This window comes from Lutra lutra, chromosome 4, assembly GCF_902655055.1.
Source record: "Lutra lutra chromosome 4, mLutLut1.2, whole genome shotgun sequence".
Classification (NCBI taxonomy): domain Eukaryota; kingdom Metazoa; phylum Chordata; class Mammalia; order Carnivora; family Mustelidae; genus Lutra; species Lutra lutra.
The window spans coordinates 102832364-102848563 of NC_062281.1; the positions used below are offsets into that span (position 1 = coordinate 102832364).

General features: G+C 54.9%; 1 protein-coding gene across 2 annotated transcripts in view; it reads right to left on the reverse strand.

The window, feature by feature from the left end:
• Positions 1 to 16200, reverse strand: part of SLC6A17 (solute carrier family 6 member 17) — a 48409-nt gene that overhangs the window by 23960 nt on the left and 8249 nt on the right. For both annotated transcript variants that reach the window (XM_047727405.1, XM_047727406.1), the window contains exons 2-5: positions 7427 to 7799; positions 3026 to 3183; positions 1733 to 1859; positions 816 to 997 (exon numbers count right to left, since the gene is read on the reverse strand). In XM_047727405.1, coding sequence (XP_047583361.1) covers positions 816 to 997; positions 1733 to 1859; positions 3026 to 3183; positions 7427 to 7712 — 753 coding nt within the window. In that variant the 5' untranslated portion in view covers positions 7713 to 7799. The remainder of the gene's footprint in view (positions 1 to 815; positions 998 to 1732; positions 1860 to 3025; positions 3184 to 7426; positions 7800 to 16200) is intronic.

A 16200-nucleotide genomic window follows, 5' to 3' on the forward strand; every position in this document is an offset into this window, starting at 1 on the left:
CTACTATTTTGGCCTGTGGAGAGGGAAGAGGGGTTGGCTGAGACCAAGTTACCTTCCCAAGGCTTAGCTTCCCTACTCGAGAAGCACGTTATGGAACCTGGAGCCTCAGACGTTCCAGCTCTGGGACTGACTGGCTGTGTGACCTCAGGGGAGGGGCTTTCCCGGCTCCGGGTCTCAGTTTCCTCATCTGCAGAATGGACGGATTGAGCCACGGCTCTGGCAGTCCAGGAATACTGATATGTGACAAAGAAGAAAGGGCCCTCACTTGAAGGGGGTGTGTGGGGTTGGCTGGGCTGCACCCTGAGAGAGCAGGGGAAAGCCACCCTTGGATGCCCCAGGCCTCTTCACTCACAGCACCTGCCTGCTCCAGGCGCCCTTTAGTTCACACATGGTGAGCTGCCGATTTTCACCAAAAACTGCTCAGGGAACGCTCTTCTAGGCCTTTTGCTTGGGAACCTAAGGGACTAGGATCTCGACGAACATCCCTCGGTCTGTACTCCTAGCTTTCTTCCTCTTTAAAGTCTGTGGAGCGGGTCTGACGTATATGATCCCAGAGGTGGCTGGGGTCAAGCCCTGATTTTCCACAAGCCCTCTCCCAGCCACTCCTGGTGGGCTGTTCACAGGGAACAGGGACACAGCCGTGACACACCCATCACGCCCATGGCGGGGGACCTGTGTCATCATCTTGAGCCCCCAAGAGGCCAAGCCCACTCAGCAGACCCTGCATGGCATGGTGGAACCCAGGGTCCTCAGCCCCCTGCCTGCCATGCTCTTCTGCAGCCGCCTGTACGGGTCGGACTCCTTTCCCGACTCACCTTCCCCGAGGACTGGATGCCCTTGACAACGGCCATACCCACAATGCTCCAGGCCACCAGGAGACACAGGGTCATCTTCCAATTGAGGCCGCCGCTCTCCGAGATGGAGTTGGAGATGTCCAAGGCCTCTCGGTACCAGAAGTAGGTAGTGGCTGAGCTCTTCTCACACTCTGCCTCCACCACTGGAACAGTAACAAATGCCCCCTCAGGCGGGACTGTGGGGTCACCTCCTCTGCCTGATCCCCACCCAGGGCGGCAGCGGGTGAGCGGCTGGCTGAGTGCGGCTAGCGGAGTGGGGTGCTGTGCTCCTTGTGGGTGAGCCAGGATCTGGCAGACCCTGAGGACTCCAGATGGGGCTCCAGATGGGGCCCAGGAGGCTTCGGGACACATGGATCTGGCTGAATTCCCACACATGCCACCTCTTCCCGCTTCCATCCGTGGAGGACAGTAAGGATTAGGCAGAGCTGGCTCCAAGTTCCTCGGGAAAGGTCCTGAGCTAGGAGCCAGACCTCTGGTGTCTCATCTCAGATCCTGGTGTGAACATAGGAAAGTCACTTCTGGACCTCAGTTTACCCATTGGTGAGGTAGGATAAATCATCCAGCCTTTTATAAGACTGGCATGCAAAGTAAGGCTGTTTCCAGATAGGATGGTATTTGAGTAACACAGGACTACTGAAAACAACTAAACAAAAGCCACACTTTCCATAGTTTTCCCTACAGTCATTTCATTCAATCCACCTAAGAACTTGGCAAGGGCCATCAGAATGGACCAGAGAGGGTAGGTGTCTAATACAAGGTGACGAGTTAATGAAATCCCAAACCTGTGCCTAAGCCTCTTAGGCTCCTTCAAGCCCTTCCTGGGACGGGCTGGCTGGGGTCCCCAGGGTGGTCCTACTCGGGGGGGGTCCCATACTTGCCTGCCACAGTCCCATTCCTGATGACGGGACATTCGCTCCACGGCAGCGGGTACTGGAAAGACTTGAAGAAGTAGAAGATACTCCACCCGATGATCACGTTATAATACAGCCCAACAAAGAGGCAGACCTGAGGACAAGGGTCCACGGTGGGGGTAGGGGTCATGAAGGCCGCAGTCCCCACCCCCACCCCCAGTCCATGGGCCTCCCTTGCAGGAGGAAGAGGAGGAGGAGGAAGGGGCTCTGAGGGCCTCCTCCTAATCCTCCGTTCATCTGGTATTCAGGGAATCCACAGAAGAATGCTTCAGATATTAAAGATCTCTCCTCTAAGCAATGAACTCTTAAAATGTTAATCCTTTCCAGTTTGAAATTCTTCTAAGATGCTTAAAGCATTTCCCCATCATTTCCTGATGACTCGGGGTGACAGTTGCAGAGCTACCCTCTGGGACTGTGGAGGCCCACACAGCCTTTGTGTCCCCAGACAACGGGCCCCAGACTGAACGGCTCTTGGAGGCCCTGTGGATGCTTCCTACTGGTGTCTTGTGTCCTCCCTCCCCTCAGGACACCGCTGTCTCTTTGGTCCTGGCGGCAGCCTGCCCCCAGAAAGATGTCACTTCTCGTGTCTTGGAAACACGATCGCTAGTCTTGGAAGAATTCTACTTGGAAGAGGAAAGCGTCAATTCGGAATGAAGGTCTGAGCGGTTTCTCCAAAAGCCATGCTTTTACACGATCTGGCTGCTGAGAGACCCCTTCCACCTGCAGGGGCCCAGCTCTGTTATGCTGATCCCTGTCTCCCACTGCTCCTAAGCCTCACCCCTCCTGGTTTAGCCACAGGGCTCTTGTCTGAGACCTTCTCCCACTCTGTGTCTGTGCCTAGCAAACAGGCAATGAGACCTCATGCCTCAGGGCGGCCTTTCCCTGGGCCCCACGCTTGCCCAGTGCAAATACTCTTCAATCAAGGAAAGAGGAAGGGCCTCCCTCCCTCGGGGCTGAGGGGCTGGTAAGCAGACAGAGGTATCCCGGACAGTCCACGTGTCCACAGAGAACTCCAGAGGAGATGTCCCAGCCTTTCCTCCTTGGTAACATTTCCAAATATTATATCCTGCCCCAGGCAGCACAGCCCGCTTTCAGTGTAGGAAATGCATGGCCCTGGGACGCCAGCTAGAAGCAGTTCTCAAGAGCAGGGTCTCCCTCCCTACCCTTGATCTGGCCCCAGACTCTGGTCTGCAAACCCCGTCCCCCAGGAGCGGCTCCCCCAGCCTGCCAGCTCACGCCCAGTGCCGACCCCCGACTCACTATGCAGCTGGAGAAGCCGATGCCCCCAAGGCGGGGACACACGTAGTGCCACACACCAATGCTGCCACGGCGGATCCTCTGGCCCACAGCCAGCTCCAAGAAGAAGAGCGGGATCCCGATGATGACCAGCAGCACAAGGTAGGGCACAAGGTATGCACCTGGAGAGGACAGGGGCGTGTCGGAGGGCGTCCGGAGCAGGGCACCAGGCTGAGGGCGGACGGCCACGTCCTGCAGTCTCACCTGCACCTCTGACAGTCCTCAAACTGCTCTAGGCCTTGTGCTCCTCCAGGAGGGGTCTGGTTCCCACGTGTGACCCATCACCACATACTGCCTCCCCTGCCCCCCCTTCTTCCCCTTGACTCCCCTGATCTGAAATTCTGGGGGAGGACTGCTCACAAGGTTAGATTCAGAGACAGACAAACAGACACTGTACCGTCTCTTCAGAATTTCACATGCCAAGTCCCTGGTCGCCTCCTGATGTACTGGGAAGACACCTGTTCACACTCACTCCCCGCCCCAAAGGAGCAGCCCCAGATGGAGTGGGCCCTGCTTCCTCGCCCCCCAGAGGCCTAGACCCCAGGCACGGTCTTGCCCGCCTCTGAAGCAGATGCTGATGCCGCAGCAGACTGGGCAGCTCCGGGGAGGCGGAGCCTGGAAGCTCTCCAGGAAGACAGGGTCTGACCGGCATCACCATGAATCTACAGCCAATTGGGAGGAACGAGACAGAGAAATTAACAGTTTGGAAATGCATAGCCAGGAGGATCGTAATGGAGAGACAGAATGGATCTTGATAAAGATTCCAGATGATAAATTAAGTTCACAGTCCCTGGGCTCCATGCAGACGCAATCTCAATTCCAAGTGACAGGGCGTTTAGCAGGAGAATTAAAATCGTGTCTGGACACAGACGAGTGATCTCTGCGGAGAGCTGTGCCAGCAACCTAGTCTTGTTAGCAAAGCCATCAGATGGCCCCAGTCACCAGGGCCCCGGTGGTCACCTGACACCCCCAGACCAAGCTTTGCCGGCTAGGAGTATCCAGAAGACCCCCAGCCACCCGTGGCTCTGCCCCCCAAAACAGGACATGCCACATGTAGCCAATCTGCCCACGACCCTGGGGGACCAGGCATTTCCCAGGCACTAGACCTGGCACTTGGCAACAGCCAGCTGTTTACTACAGGTCTATGCTGGGCCGGGCATGAGCAGCAGGGGGATCTGGGGGTAAAAGAAAGCACAGCCCTATCCCAGCACAGCTCCCAATCTGGGAGGCAGGAGCAGCAGGTTCCTGTGAGCAATGTGAGCTCATGTGCACACACACACACACACACACACACACGCACGCACGTACACACGGACCAGTTCCGGAGGGCCAGCTGAGTTCCAGGCCTGCCAAGGGAGGGGTCAGAGTCCAACACAACTAATCAGCAAAGGCTTCCGAGGCGGTAACCGACCCAGCCTCACACGACAGCATCTAATTCACTTAACATACAACTACACGCGGTCACACATACACATAAGTTCCTCTTGTCACTAACAAGGAGGGCCATCCTGGTGCCCAAAGGAGAGGGGGCCTGAAGGACTCCTAGCTCTGTCTCCTGCTCTGGGGTTCGGGGAAATGCAAGAGGAGACTCGTGACATGCAGAAAAGTGAAGGGACTCGGCTCACTGGTTTTGTATTTCAGCCATATCCCCTCAGGGGCAGGAGGGCAAAATGTGCAGGGAGGTGGGCTTCGGGGCATCCGAAGGGTAGGCTGATGCCTTCTGTGAAGGCTTCTCTCCTCTCTCCCAAAGAACCAGGGAGAGTCTCCTCGTATGTGCTGTCCACAGAGCGGCTCTCAGCCAAGATCGGCCACGGGCATGCTGCCACCTGCCACTGGGGCCAGTGGCCCGAGTTGGTCGGGCCCAGGGCACAGACTTGGTGGCAGCTCTCCTCCGCACGCCACGGCCCAGCCATCCACAGCGCTCGGGGCAGGGGTCTGGGTGAGGCTTTCTGGGTAGGCAGAGGTCCTTTTTCTTATCAACCCTTGTTGAAATCATTTGGAAATGCACCCTTTCCGCCTTTGAAAATACAATTTGGAGACGCAACGGGATTCCCTTGGCTATTTCAGTGACTTAGGGGAACTCTGGGTCCTCCCTCTCAACAGCTGGGAGCACTGCTCAGGGTGTCAGGCTCTGGGAAGCCGGGCTGTGGCAACTCCGAGACCTCCTGGATCTCTGCAGTCTCCGTCTTGGTGTCTACTCTGGGTCTTGCTTCGAGCAAACACTGATGTTATTTCTGGGATTTGGAAGACTACCTGGGTCTCAGCCTGCTGAGATGCATACCAAGTAGGGGCTGAGACAGCCCCCGGGGTTAGACCTCCTGAGCCAGAATCCTGGCTCTGCCGCTTACTAGCTGTGTGACTTTGGGCCAATTCCTTGATCTCTCTGTGCCACTTTTGGTCTTCTAAAAGAAGATGATAACATTCGGCAGAACCACATGAAACTGCTGATATGTGACCATCTTTGGCTCAGAAAAGCACACATTCACAGGCTTCCATGCTCCCTTTTGAACGGGCCGGGGCAGGGTATGGGGGGCTGTTGTGAGGATTACACAAGTTACTTCGTCTTAGTCAGCACTTGAAGAACAGAACGGTTGCCTCTTTGTCATAAAAATCAGCAGAAAGAAAAAAGCCAATTAAGAGAACCAGATCAAAGGAAACTTCAGCATCGAGTGGAGCTAAGCAGAGTTCCAGAAGGCCCACCCAGATTTAAGCCATGTTTGCCCGGCTCCCCCACGGCTCAAAACCACAGAGCTGCCTCTCTCCCACCCAACAGTTTTCTCCTTCCTTTATCTGAAATGGGATCATTTGACTCCTTCCAGAAAGCGTTTGGGATGACTTACCGTAATGCTCGTAGGCCATGGGAGCGTTAAAGGCAGAGATACGAAGGGATTCTAGGAATGAGACAGGATAGAAGAGCACGAGCAGGAACGGGGAAGGGAGAGCTCAGAATCCAGAGCGCTAATGACTCTTCTGGGGGCTGTCTGCGGGGTCTGGGTCCAGGGTGATGGGCTGGTGACACTGTGAGCAAGAAAGCTTTGGCAAGCCCACTGTCCTGGGAGTGTGTGTGGTGGGGAGAGGGACTCTGAATCAGTGCCCAGGGACCAGGCAAAGGACAAGGTTAGAGGTTCCTGGCTGGAGTCGCAGAGGTGACGTGTCCTCCCATGTCGTGGACGCTTGTCATCATCTCTCCGCACACAAGAGAGCCACACACCTAGATTTGTATCCTTGCTCTGGGCTGATCTTGTAGCCACTCAGTGACCTGAGTCTGGCCACGTCACCCAGACCAAAAGCTCTAACTGGCAGTTACTGATTGATTGATTGATTGATTGACTGATTGGGGCAGGGAAAGACCTTTCACAGCTTGGAGAGCGAATGGTAAATGCTCTCGTGGAAAGAGAAAAGCCTCTGGCCTCAGTTATATAGGCTTGAAGGGCCATTCTCACATTCTGCCCTTCAACAGAGATTGGAAAGGAGGGGAAGCTTCCAGCCAGACTTGGCATCTGAGCCAGAGAGGGTGTGTTCTGGAGAGGAGGGAGTGTCCCTGAATGGGGCTGCATCTCTGGGAAAGGCTCCATGGCCAGAGCCCCATGGAACAGAGACAGGAGTCAGGTGAAATGCCTACAAAGCTGTGGCCAACCATCAGGCTGGCATGGGGCAGTCCCAGGCCACGGGGACTAAGAGCCACAAGGGCTCTCTGCTGACTCTCACTAGCTGTGTGACCTTGAGCAAGTCATCTAACCTCTCTGTGCCTCAGTTTTGCAGTCCCTACCATGAGGATGATGACTCTTCCCCTCACATAGAGTGTAGGGGGAATCAGTGGTTGAATTATATGAAATTGGCATTTTGGTTGTTCCAAGACGCTCAAATACCAGCAATTTCATGCATTTCAGCCTAATATCCAATAAGTGCTGAACAGGGCCTGGCACCTGGCAAGCATTTCGTTAGAATGGCCAACCGCTGCTCTTCACTATACCTCAGATACGAGTTAAGCATTCTACATGTAAAGCCCACTGAATCCTCCCCACTCTGCCGTGAGGCAAGATCGACTCGTACTCCCCTTTTACAGATGAAGAACAGAGAGGCACAGAGAGATCAAGCAACTTGCATGGGGTCTCTGGGCTGGTCAGCTGCGTTGGGGTCTGCCCGGGGCCGTCCCGGGCCGGAGCGCATGTCCTCGCTATCACCGCTCCCGGCAGCCTCTTGCTCGCTGTTAACCATTGGCTCTTTCTGGGGAGCCTTCCTCGAGAATCCCAAGCCCCACCCTCCAAGAGCCCCAGCTCTGCACCAGCACAGGGCTGCTCCTTTCCACGCCTTGGCCTGGCCCAGCTGCGGAATCCCGTCGGGGCAAGCAGGGCCACCTCTTACCGCCTCCATTTTTCTGGCACAGGTAGGGAAACCTCCAGATGTTGCCCAGGCCCACAGAGAACCCAATCTGGGCCAGGATGTACTGCAGCTTGCTGTTCCAGGCCGGCCGGTCCTCGGCCTCCAGCTCCTCATCTGCCGCCTTCTGCTTGCCGCCGGCCTCGCCCGCCACGTTCAGGATGCTTTGCTTGTAGTCCACCGGCTCCTCGAGGGCCAGCAGGTCGGCCACCGACTCCGTGACATGCTCGTTGCTGTGCTCACGCTGCGTCACCTTGCTGTTCTTCGGCATGGGTGCCGCCTAGGCCACACAGCCCCGCTCCGCCGCACTCAGAGAAGGTGACTCTCGGCTGCCGTCAGCTCCTTCTCATCCGGGGACCTGGGAGAGCGACCGGGTGAGCAGAAGAGGATTAGCTGACCGCAGCAAGAGAGGCGGGGAGCCCACATGGGCCCCAGTCCCCCATCACTCCGGGGCACACACTCAGAGGCCGGGCAGTGAGTGGCCTGGAACACTGAGCTTGTCTTCCTCCCCGTCACAGGGTGCCCACTGAGGAGCTCAGAGTCAGACTCAGTTTTCCCACAGGCCTTATGTGATCAGCACTGAAAGGTACACCTAGGGGCACCCGGGTGGCTCATCAGTTAAGAGTCTGCCTTCAGCTCGGGCCATGATCCTAGGGTTCTGGGATTGAGCCCCGTGTCTGGGTTCTTTCTCAGCAGGGAGCCTGCTTCTCCCTCTCCCTCTCTCAATCCCCCCGGCTTATGCTCTGTCTGCCAAATAAATAAAATCTTAAAAAAAGAAAAAGGAAAGAAAGGTAAACCTACTGGGGGCAGAAGAAGCCAAACCAGACACCAACCCCAAATAAAGGGCCCTCCATGACAGTATCCCCCCTTCCCATAACTGCATGTCCTAGAGTGTTCAAGAGGCCCCCACAGCCCTCCCCCACCCCAGGTGGCATAGGTTGGTGGCCAAGCCCTACCCCTCCTGAGCTCTACATAGCTAAACCACCCAGTGGGACCCAGGGAGGCTGGGGTCTGCCATCTCTAGGGTCTTTCTATTCCAAATACGGTTCACAGGCCAGGAGCATCACGGGGAGCTTGTTAGAAATGCGGACTCTCAGGATCACCCCCAGACTGACTGAGTCAGTCTCTGTATTTTTACAGAACTCTCTGGTGATTCAAAGGGACATTAATGCTTGCAAAAGAAAAAAAAAAAAAAAGTTAGAGCTCCAACCGCAGGGACCCTGCACATAGGCCCCTGCATCCCCTGCAGTCCCCAGGCAGGAGCACTGACCAGGTTCTGCTAAGGATTCTGGCACGGCTGCCCTAGAGGCGTCTGCTGAGTGCCAACAAATGCTGGGTCATCACTCAGCGCTGACACTATCTGAGGGCCACTGCAGCCAAGAGCCAGTTCTCCATCCTTCGGTGACAGCTTTACAGCAGATAATGTCTGCACGATGCGGACGGGGGAGGCAAAACCCTCCCCGGCTCCTGCCATTCCTCATCTGTCTTTCATGCTTTTCCTTAAAGAAATAAAGCACCAGGGAAATGAGTCCTTTGAAGGATATCAACATGCTGTGTTTCAATGTACCTCCTCGTCAAGGGGAGGTTGGAGGATTTAAAATTAAACATGCATACACCCGGCCTGCCATTGCCCTGCATCTTTCGAGGGATGTAAATTACCCAGTAATTCCTTGACGAAGGGAAGGAGTTGCCTCTGGAATCCGCGGTCCCGTCTGTTCTCATCTGTGCCGTCGGAACAGCGCGGGCAGCGGCTCCACGAAGCAGAAGCTTCACCCAGACTGCCTGGCCGACTGAGTAACACCCAGGCTTCAAGGGGACCTGACCAGCCAGATCCTGTTACCTGTGTAGTGACGCTGGGAGACCCGATGGATGGAGGCCGTCTACACCGGTCTGTGCAGTTCGCCAGCCCTCCCTGGGCCAGGCCGGGAACCACAGCAGCAGGTGACACCTCCCTGCTTTCCACATCCAAGGGAGACCATGAGTCTTTAGTGACTACACTGCCACCGCCCCTCTTCTGTCGATCCCAGGAACAGTCAAGGTCTTGGGCTTGAAGGGACTGAGACAGAACCGGTCTGCCTAAAAGACCTCAGAATTCACTATAAGAAATGCAGCTCTCTGCTGGGACTCCTCCTCACATCTGGTCAGGCGAACGTTCCACTGTGTCCCGAAGGGAGTGTGTGTTCCATGGACCCTTCAGCCCTCAGCCTGCCCAGGATGCCATGTGGCCCATGCCTCTTAAGGGAATGGTGCCCTCAGAAGGCATGCAATGGGGAGGCCTATGTTCTTGCCGGTGTTGCCAGGATGAGCCCCTCCCCCTTCCCTAGTCAGCAGGTCCCTCTCACCAGGGCATTCAAATAGAGAAAACTTAAGGCCCATGCAATGTCTGGCTGGCTGGCTATCGTAACTCCCCTACAGTTTAAACAAGAGTTTTAATTAAAAACTAGAACTGGGGGGATGCCTGGGTGGCTCAGTCGGTTAAGCATCTGCCTTTGACTCAGGTCTTGATCCTGGAGTCCTGGGATCGAGTCCCGCATCAGGCTTCCTACTCAGCGGGGAGCCTGCTTCTCCCTCTCCCTCTGTCTGCTGTTCCCCCTGCTTGTTCTCTCTCTCTCTTTTCACCCACCATCAAATAAATAAATAAATAAATAAAATCTTTAAAAAAAATAAAAACTAGAACTGGGGAGAAGGGTTGGGGCCCCTCTGGAGATGGCAATCACTAGGGTCCCAGCTCAGAGCCTAAATGCGGGTACTGGGCCTGCAGTGGAATTTGATCGGGACGGATCTGCAGTGCATTAAGTATGATTTACTGCCCATCATCCCACAACTGGAGAAAACCGAAGGGGATTCCCACAAGTCCACAGAATTTATCCTGCTGCTGACCAATTGGAGGACAAGCTTTCCCATAAATAGCCGAGAGTGGCAGCTCTGGTCACCAACAAAGAAGGGCTGCGGGGGGTGGGGGCGAGTCTCATTTAAGCTAGGAGGACTCAAGGACAAAATCAGCACATTCTGGTAAAGCCAGGGAGGGCTCGCCACAGCAGCATCACAGAAACCATAGGAATCAGCTCAGCCGAAGCCTCTTCCTTCTTCCCAAGATGTGAGTGAGCATCCTGCATCATAGGAGGGGGGCCCAGGGGCCTCCTGGGCCATCAGGCTCACAGGACAAAAAGTACTGGTGCAAATTTGCAAGCAGAGCCCCTGGGCTGGGCGACAATCCTGACCGGAACATTCTGTGCCCAGAAACGCGCTCAGTGACAACCGAGTCTGACACATAGAATATTAAAGCTCGAGGGGCCCTAGCAATATTCTCATTTTCTATATGAGGAAATTGAGGCCCCGCAGATGAAGTGACTTGCCCAAAGCCACTGGATCAGACTCAGCATGGGGGGCGGTGGGAAACAGGAAGGAGATGGAGGTGGTGAGGACGGCAGCTTTGCAATCAGACGGGCCCGAGTTGGAGAGTTCCCATTTCATTCATTCATTCTCTCCCCTGACACCCCTTTACTGAGCTCCTTCTCTGTGACGGGCTCTGTTCTAGGTGCCTGGGATGCAGCAGCAAACAAAATAAGCAAAGTATGTCCTCCCGTGGAGTTTATATTTCTTGTGGCAGGGCCAGATACTAAAGAAAGAAACGTACCATGGCCCACGGGGTACAGGATACAAAGAAATAACATGGACAGGGGTGGCGTCGCAAGCTGGAGGGCCGCCATTTTATGGTCTGGAAAAGCACCCCTGAGGAGGGGATGTTTGAGCAGAGGCGCTCAGGAAATGTGTGCCAGGTGAGCGAGCAAACGGATGAAATGGGAGCGCTCAACCCCTGGCCTGTCTCCAAGCCCCTGCCCTCCACCACAGCAGCCAACTATCGGGACTTCAGTACGCTGAGAGGGGTGGGAAGCCATTTCACCTTAACAGTGCGGCTGACAGTCCTCTTGGGGGTGAAAAGGGTCTACGTGACGACAGCTCCCCCTCCGAGGGAGGGCTCCCATGGGGACTCAGTGGGCGGACACATCCAAAGTGCCCAGTCCCGGCACCAGGAAGGATCCTGCTACTGGGAAGCCTTGCATTGTTTGCCTTAATTCACTTAAAAATATGCAAGCCCTCCCTATTTCTATCTTTTTTTTTTTTTAAGATTTTATTTATTTATTTGACAGAGAGAGATCACAAGTAGGCAGAGAGGCAGGCAGAGAGAGAGAGGGAAGCAGGCTCTCCACCGAGCAAAGAGCCTGATGTGGGGCTCGATCCCAGGATCCAGAGATCATGACCTGAGCTGAAGGCAGAGGCTTAACCCACTGAGCCACCCAGGTGCCCCAGCCCTCCCTATTTCTATTTGGTCACAGAAATACCATTGCTCCTCAGGAAAAGCCAGAGTGAGTTTGCGGAGGAAGAGGGATGAGGGTGGAGAGAAGCATTTTCCACCCACACCATCTCAGAAAGGTCCGAGCTCTGTCAGCAGGGACGGGTGCCCCCCACCTTCCACCGGAGGCTGCTGGGGCAGCACCCTACAAAGCCCAGCCCACCCCCCTCAGGGACCCGGGGCCACAGGGATGCAGGTAAACGCCACACAGCACTGGGTCTTGGGTCTAAAAATCAGCAATGTTATTACAAATATAAACGTGGCCTCATCTTAATGTTTAGCAATATTAGTAGTGGAGGGACAGCTCCTAGTTGTGATCATTTGAAACCACTTACAAACAGTTTTTACTCAGTCTACTGGCACGGTCTGGGGAGGGGACACTGCTCAGAAGCCAGACTGCACGGGGTCAAACCCCAGCTCGTGCTCACCGGCTGCCTGGCCTGAGATCCGTTTCCTCAGTGGTCAAAGGAGGATAACGGTGCCCGCCTTACACTGTTGTGGGGAACAGCAGTTAGGTGGGTCTCAGAATGGCACCCAGCAAGGGCTCACAATTGTCACCTCTTCTTGACACCTCATTCGATTCACAGCCAGCCCGGGGAAGTGAGCGGGGGGGGCGGGGGGTAGCCTCGCCCCAGGGCAGGACAGCACCTGGCTCACACCACTTGACTGTCAGCACCCACGTCTGCTCACTCCTGCGCTGCCTCCATGTTTTAAAGATGATGGGGCACCAGTGACTTGGAACAACCCTACCTTCCTAGACCCTCCAGCTCCCTGGGAGTCCCTGGGCTTGGGAAAGGTCAGCTTTCAGACCAGGCTATAGGAATCCACCATGTACCCAGCCAACAACCCTGGGACAAGCAAGATCAGAGAAGGACCCAGAAGGGGCAGATTCCTCTCTGCCCCTGACTTTACAGGCCATGGAGCCAGCCACGATCCAGGTATCAGGAAGCCAGCTAGGTGCTGGTCCCAACCAACCACCAACCAACTGTGCGAGCTGGCCCCATTGCCCTGACCTCTCTAGGCCTCTGATTCCCCATGTGTAAAATGGATTGGTCTGCACGATCTCTGAGGCCCTTTTCAGCCCTGCCTATATCCAGGGTGTGTCCCTCCCGCACATGGGTGTGAGCAAGGTGTGACCTGCCTCGGGCACTTGACACGGCAGGTCCTTCCACCTGTCTTACCCACTCTGTTGGTGGAGAGCTCGCTGGGCTGTCGTGGGGACGCTCTGACGGCTGGCCCAGCCAAACTCGAATCATGGCCCTAGAGGAGTTGGGACAGGCTGGATGTCAGATAACAGAGTTCCGGGGTGCGCTCTGAGAGGAATGCTTCAGTTACCTAAAGCACAATGCCGGGGGGCTCGAGAACAGAGAACGCCTGGCTGACAGATCCGTCACTTAGCAACAGAGGCTAAGCTTCCAGCTCAGCAGAACACGTGAGAGAAGCAGCCCGGAGGGAGTGAACTGCGAAATCTTCTTAAAAAGAAAATAATAATAATAATAATAATGTGACGAGGAGGCAAGCAGGTAAAAAAACTCCGGGTCAGAGGGCCAATAGGTCCCCAACAACTTTTCAAGCGCGGCTCTCAGTCATCCCCTCCGGGGTGAGGGGTGACCGCCCACCTGCGACAGGGGACAGCCCCTCTGCTCCAGGCAGCCAGAGCTGGGGGCCTTCTGGAACACAGCATCCAGTCAGCCCCCTGAACATCCGCCTCCTGGGGTCAGCGTCTCTCTTGTTTAGGAGGGTTGGACCAGGTAACTCAGGGGACGGACTCGAGGGAATCACTTATTTTCCCAGCCAGACTCCTCCCAGGGTCTGTGTGGTGGGGTCACCTTCTTTGGGAAAGGAGGGAGCCAAGGTGATGACAGACACCCCCCCCCAGAGCCCCACTTCCCTGAGCCCCATGGGGCACACCTTGCTCAGCCCCCCCGGGGTCTCTTGGCTCTGGGGACAGTAGTGCACATTCTTAAATGCGAACCTTTACAGTGGAGAGCTGAGAAGAGCCCCCAGGAGGGGAGGCCAGGAGAAGAACACCCAGCCGCCTCGGCCATAAAGCCAGGGTCCAACTCAAGGCTCATATGTGGTGGGCAGGAAGCCAGGTCAGGGTCCTGCTCTCTGGACAACTCCACAGCTTCCTGATTTCCATGTGACAAGCGGTTGTGGCCCAAACACCTCTACTAATTACCTCAGAGCCTCTGGGCTTCAACTGAGCCCAGAATGGATCAGACTGTTATCAGAGACACAAATTGTCCTACAAATTATTTTTAATTGTTTTATCGAAACTTCTGGTAGTCACCTGGGGGCAAATTGCTCCTGACAGGCCATGGCGGGCCTCGATGGCTGCTCTCCTTGGGTTTTCTCATCCAGCTCCATTCTTGACCTCTCCCCGCCCCCCCCACCCTCCTTCCCAAGGGCACAGAGCCCTGTTAGCACGTCTGAGCCCACTCTCGCTCCCACCTCTTGTGCTCTAGTTCAGACCCTTCCTCAGTCAGATGCCTGCAGCAGGCTCACTTTCCTGTAGGCCTTCGGGACAGCTTCCTGAAATTCCATGTCACCCACTCCCACTGCCTCCTGGAGAGAGCCCACTGCCCTTGCCAGACACATTTGCAGCTCCTCCCCTGGGGCCCCTTCACCCCCAGCCTCAGCTGGCTCTTCTTCTCTGAAGCCCCTCTGCATAAAACCTTCCCTAGTCTCTGCCTATGGAACCTTCCAGCCTTCGAAGGTGCATCTCAAGGTCCATTGCATCACCTCTGTGACATGTTCTGTGATGCTCTAAGTGAGAATTAACGCTTCTTTCTTTCCCCTTCTCGGCACGGAACTTAGAATACTCTTCCACGCTTTTCCCATAGCTACCTGTGTGCACCCCTGATTCCTCCTCTGAACAGGAAGCTCCCTGAAGGCAAAAACCCAAGTGTACCCAGCTTTGTGTCCGCCCGCCATTGCCCCTAGTCCAGCCCAGCCCAGCCCAGCCCAGGCCTGCCACACACTGAACGGAACAGGGTCCCTACAATGTTCAGGCTCCCTGCCTTCCCCTCCTCCAAGGGCAGCCTGCTTCCCTGTTGAAATGCTAACCACTGCCTTCACCTTGAAAGAGAGGCAGGGGGAAATGCTAACGCACTTGAGAGATATGTTTAAACCTGCTAGGTGTCTGCCTGTCCCAGCTAGGGTGACTAATCGGGTGCAGCCCTGCAGCCCATGGTGGGAGGACCCCAGGACTGGGAAGCCAGTCCTTTGTTCTGCAATCATCTGTAAAATAGGAAACAGTGCTTACCTACCAATTGCATCTGGTTACCACATGGTTAGAGAGAGAAAGCAAAAGAGAAGTTTATCAATGAGGCAAATAAACAGAATGGTAATTTCCAACTCCGTTTCAGAGAGTTGTCGGGTTGGTGTGTTCGTCTCTCACCTATATTTCAAAGAATACCATTTTTGGTTCTGCAAAACCAAACCTTCATGTATTAATATTTTATGTGCTCAATAAATATGACATGAAGGAAGCGAATGAGTGGACTCATGAACGGGTGCATTTTGAAGTCCCCAAATTTTCCAGAGTCTGATAGAATTTCCTAGCTCCAAAATTTTCCTATTTTCCGATGCAATATTCTGATCTCAAGAAGACATTATGTCCCCAAAGGCACCCCAAGGAGCAATTTATTTTTTATAAGGTTTTTATTTATTACACACACACACACACACACACACACGCACACGCACACACATATAGAGGGAAAGAGAGAAAGCGTGAGCTGGGGGAGGGGCTTAGGTAAAGGGACAAGCAGAGTTCCCGCTGAGCAGGGAGACCTGCAGGGAGACAACTTTGGGGCTCAAACCCACAACCCTGAGGTCCCAACCTGAGCTGAAACCAAGAGCTGGTCACCCAGGTGCTCCCCCAAGCTGGCGATTTAAAGCAAAGGTGAACTAAGAAGTCCAGCCAGCATTCACAGACATTTTTTGTCTTACAAAGGATCCACTCTTTGTGCCTCACATTCCTCCACGTCGTAGACAGGGTCCATTTTCACCTCAGAGAAATATACCCTAGAGGGGCACCGTCTTGGCCCAGAGCATTCCACAAGGCCGGTGGGATCATTCCGAACAACAGTTCAGGCAAAGGAGCCAGTAGAATCTTCCCGGCCGTCTCACCTTCCTGTTGCATTTGCCGAGCGTGTTCTCTGCAGCTGGTATTTTGTTTTCTTAGTCAAGGAGGAAGGGAAGCAGGAAAAGGGGCAGATGGTCCAGAGGGGGAGGAACTGGCACTGGAAGAAGTGGGCGGGGCTAACGCAAATAAAATCTTTTGGTTCAGCTTTACCATCTCACGTGAGGGGGAAAGGCATGCCCGTGGGTGTGTAAGCAACAGCAGCCCCGTGGCCGCCCCACAGATGCATTAACCTTGTGCCAGACTCTGGGTGCT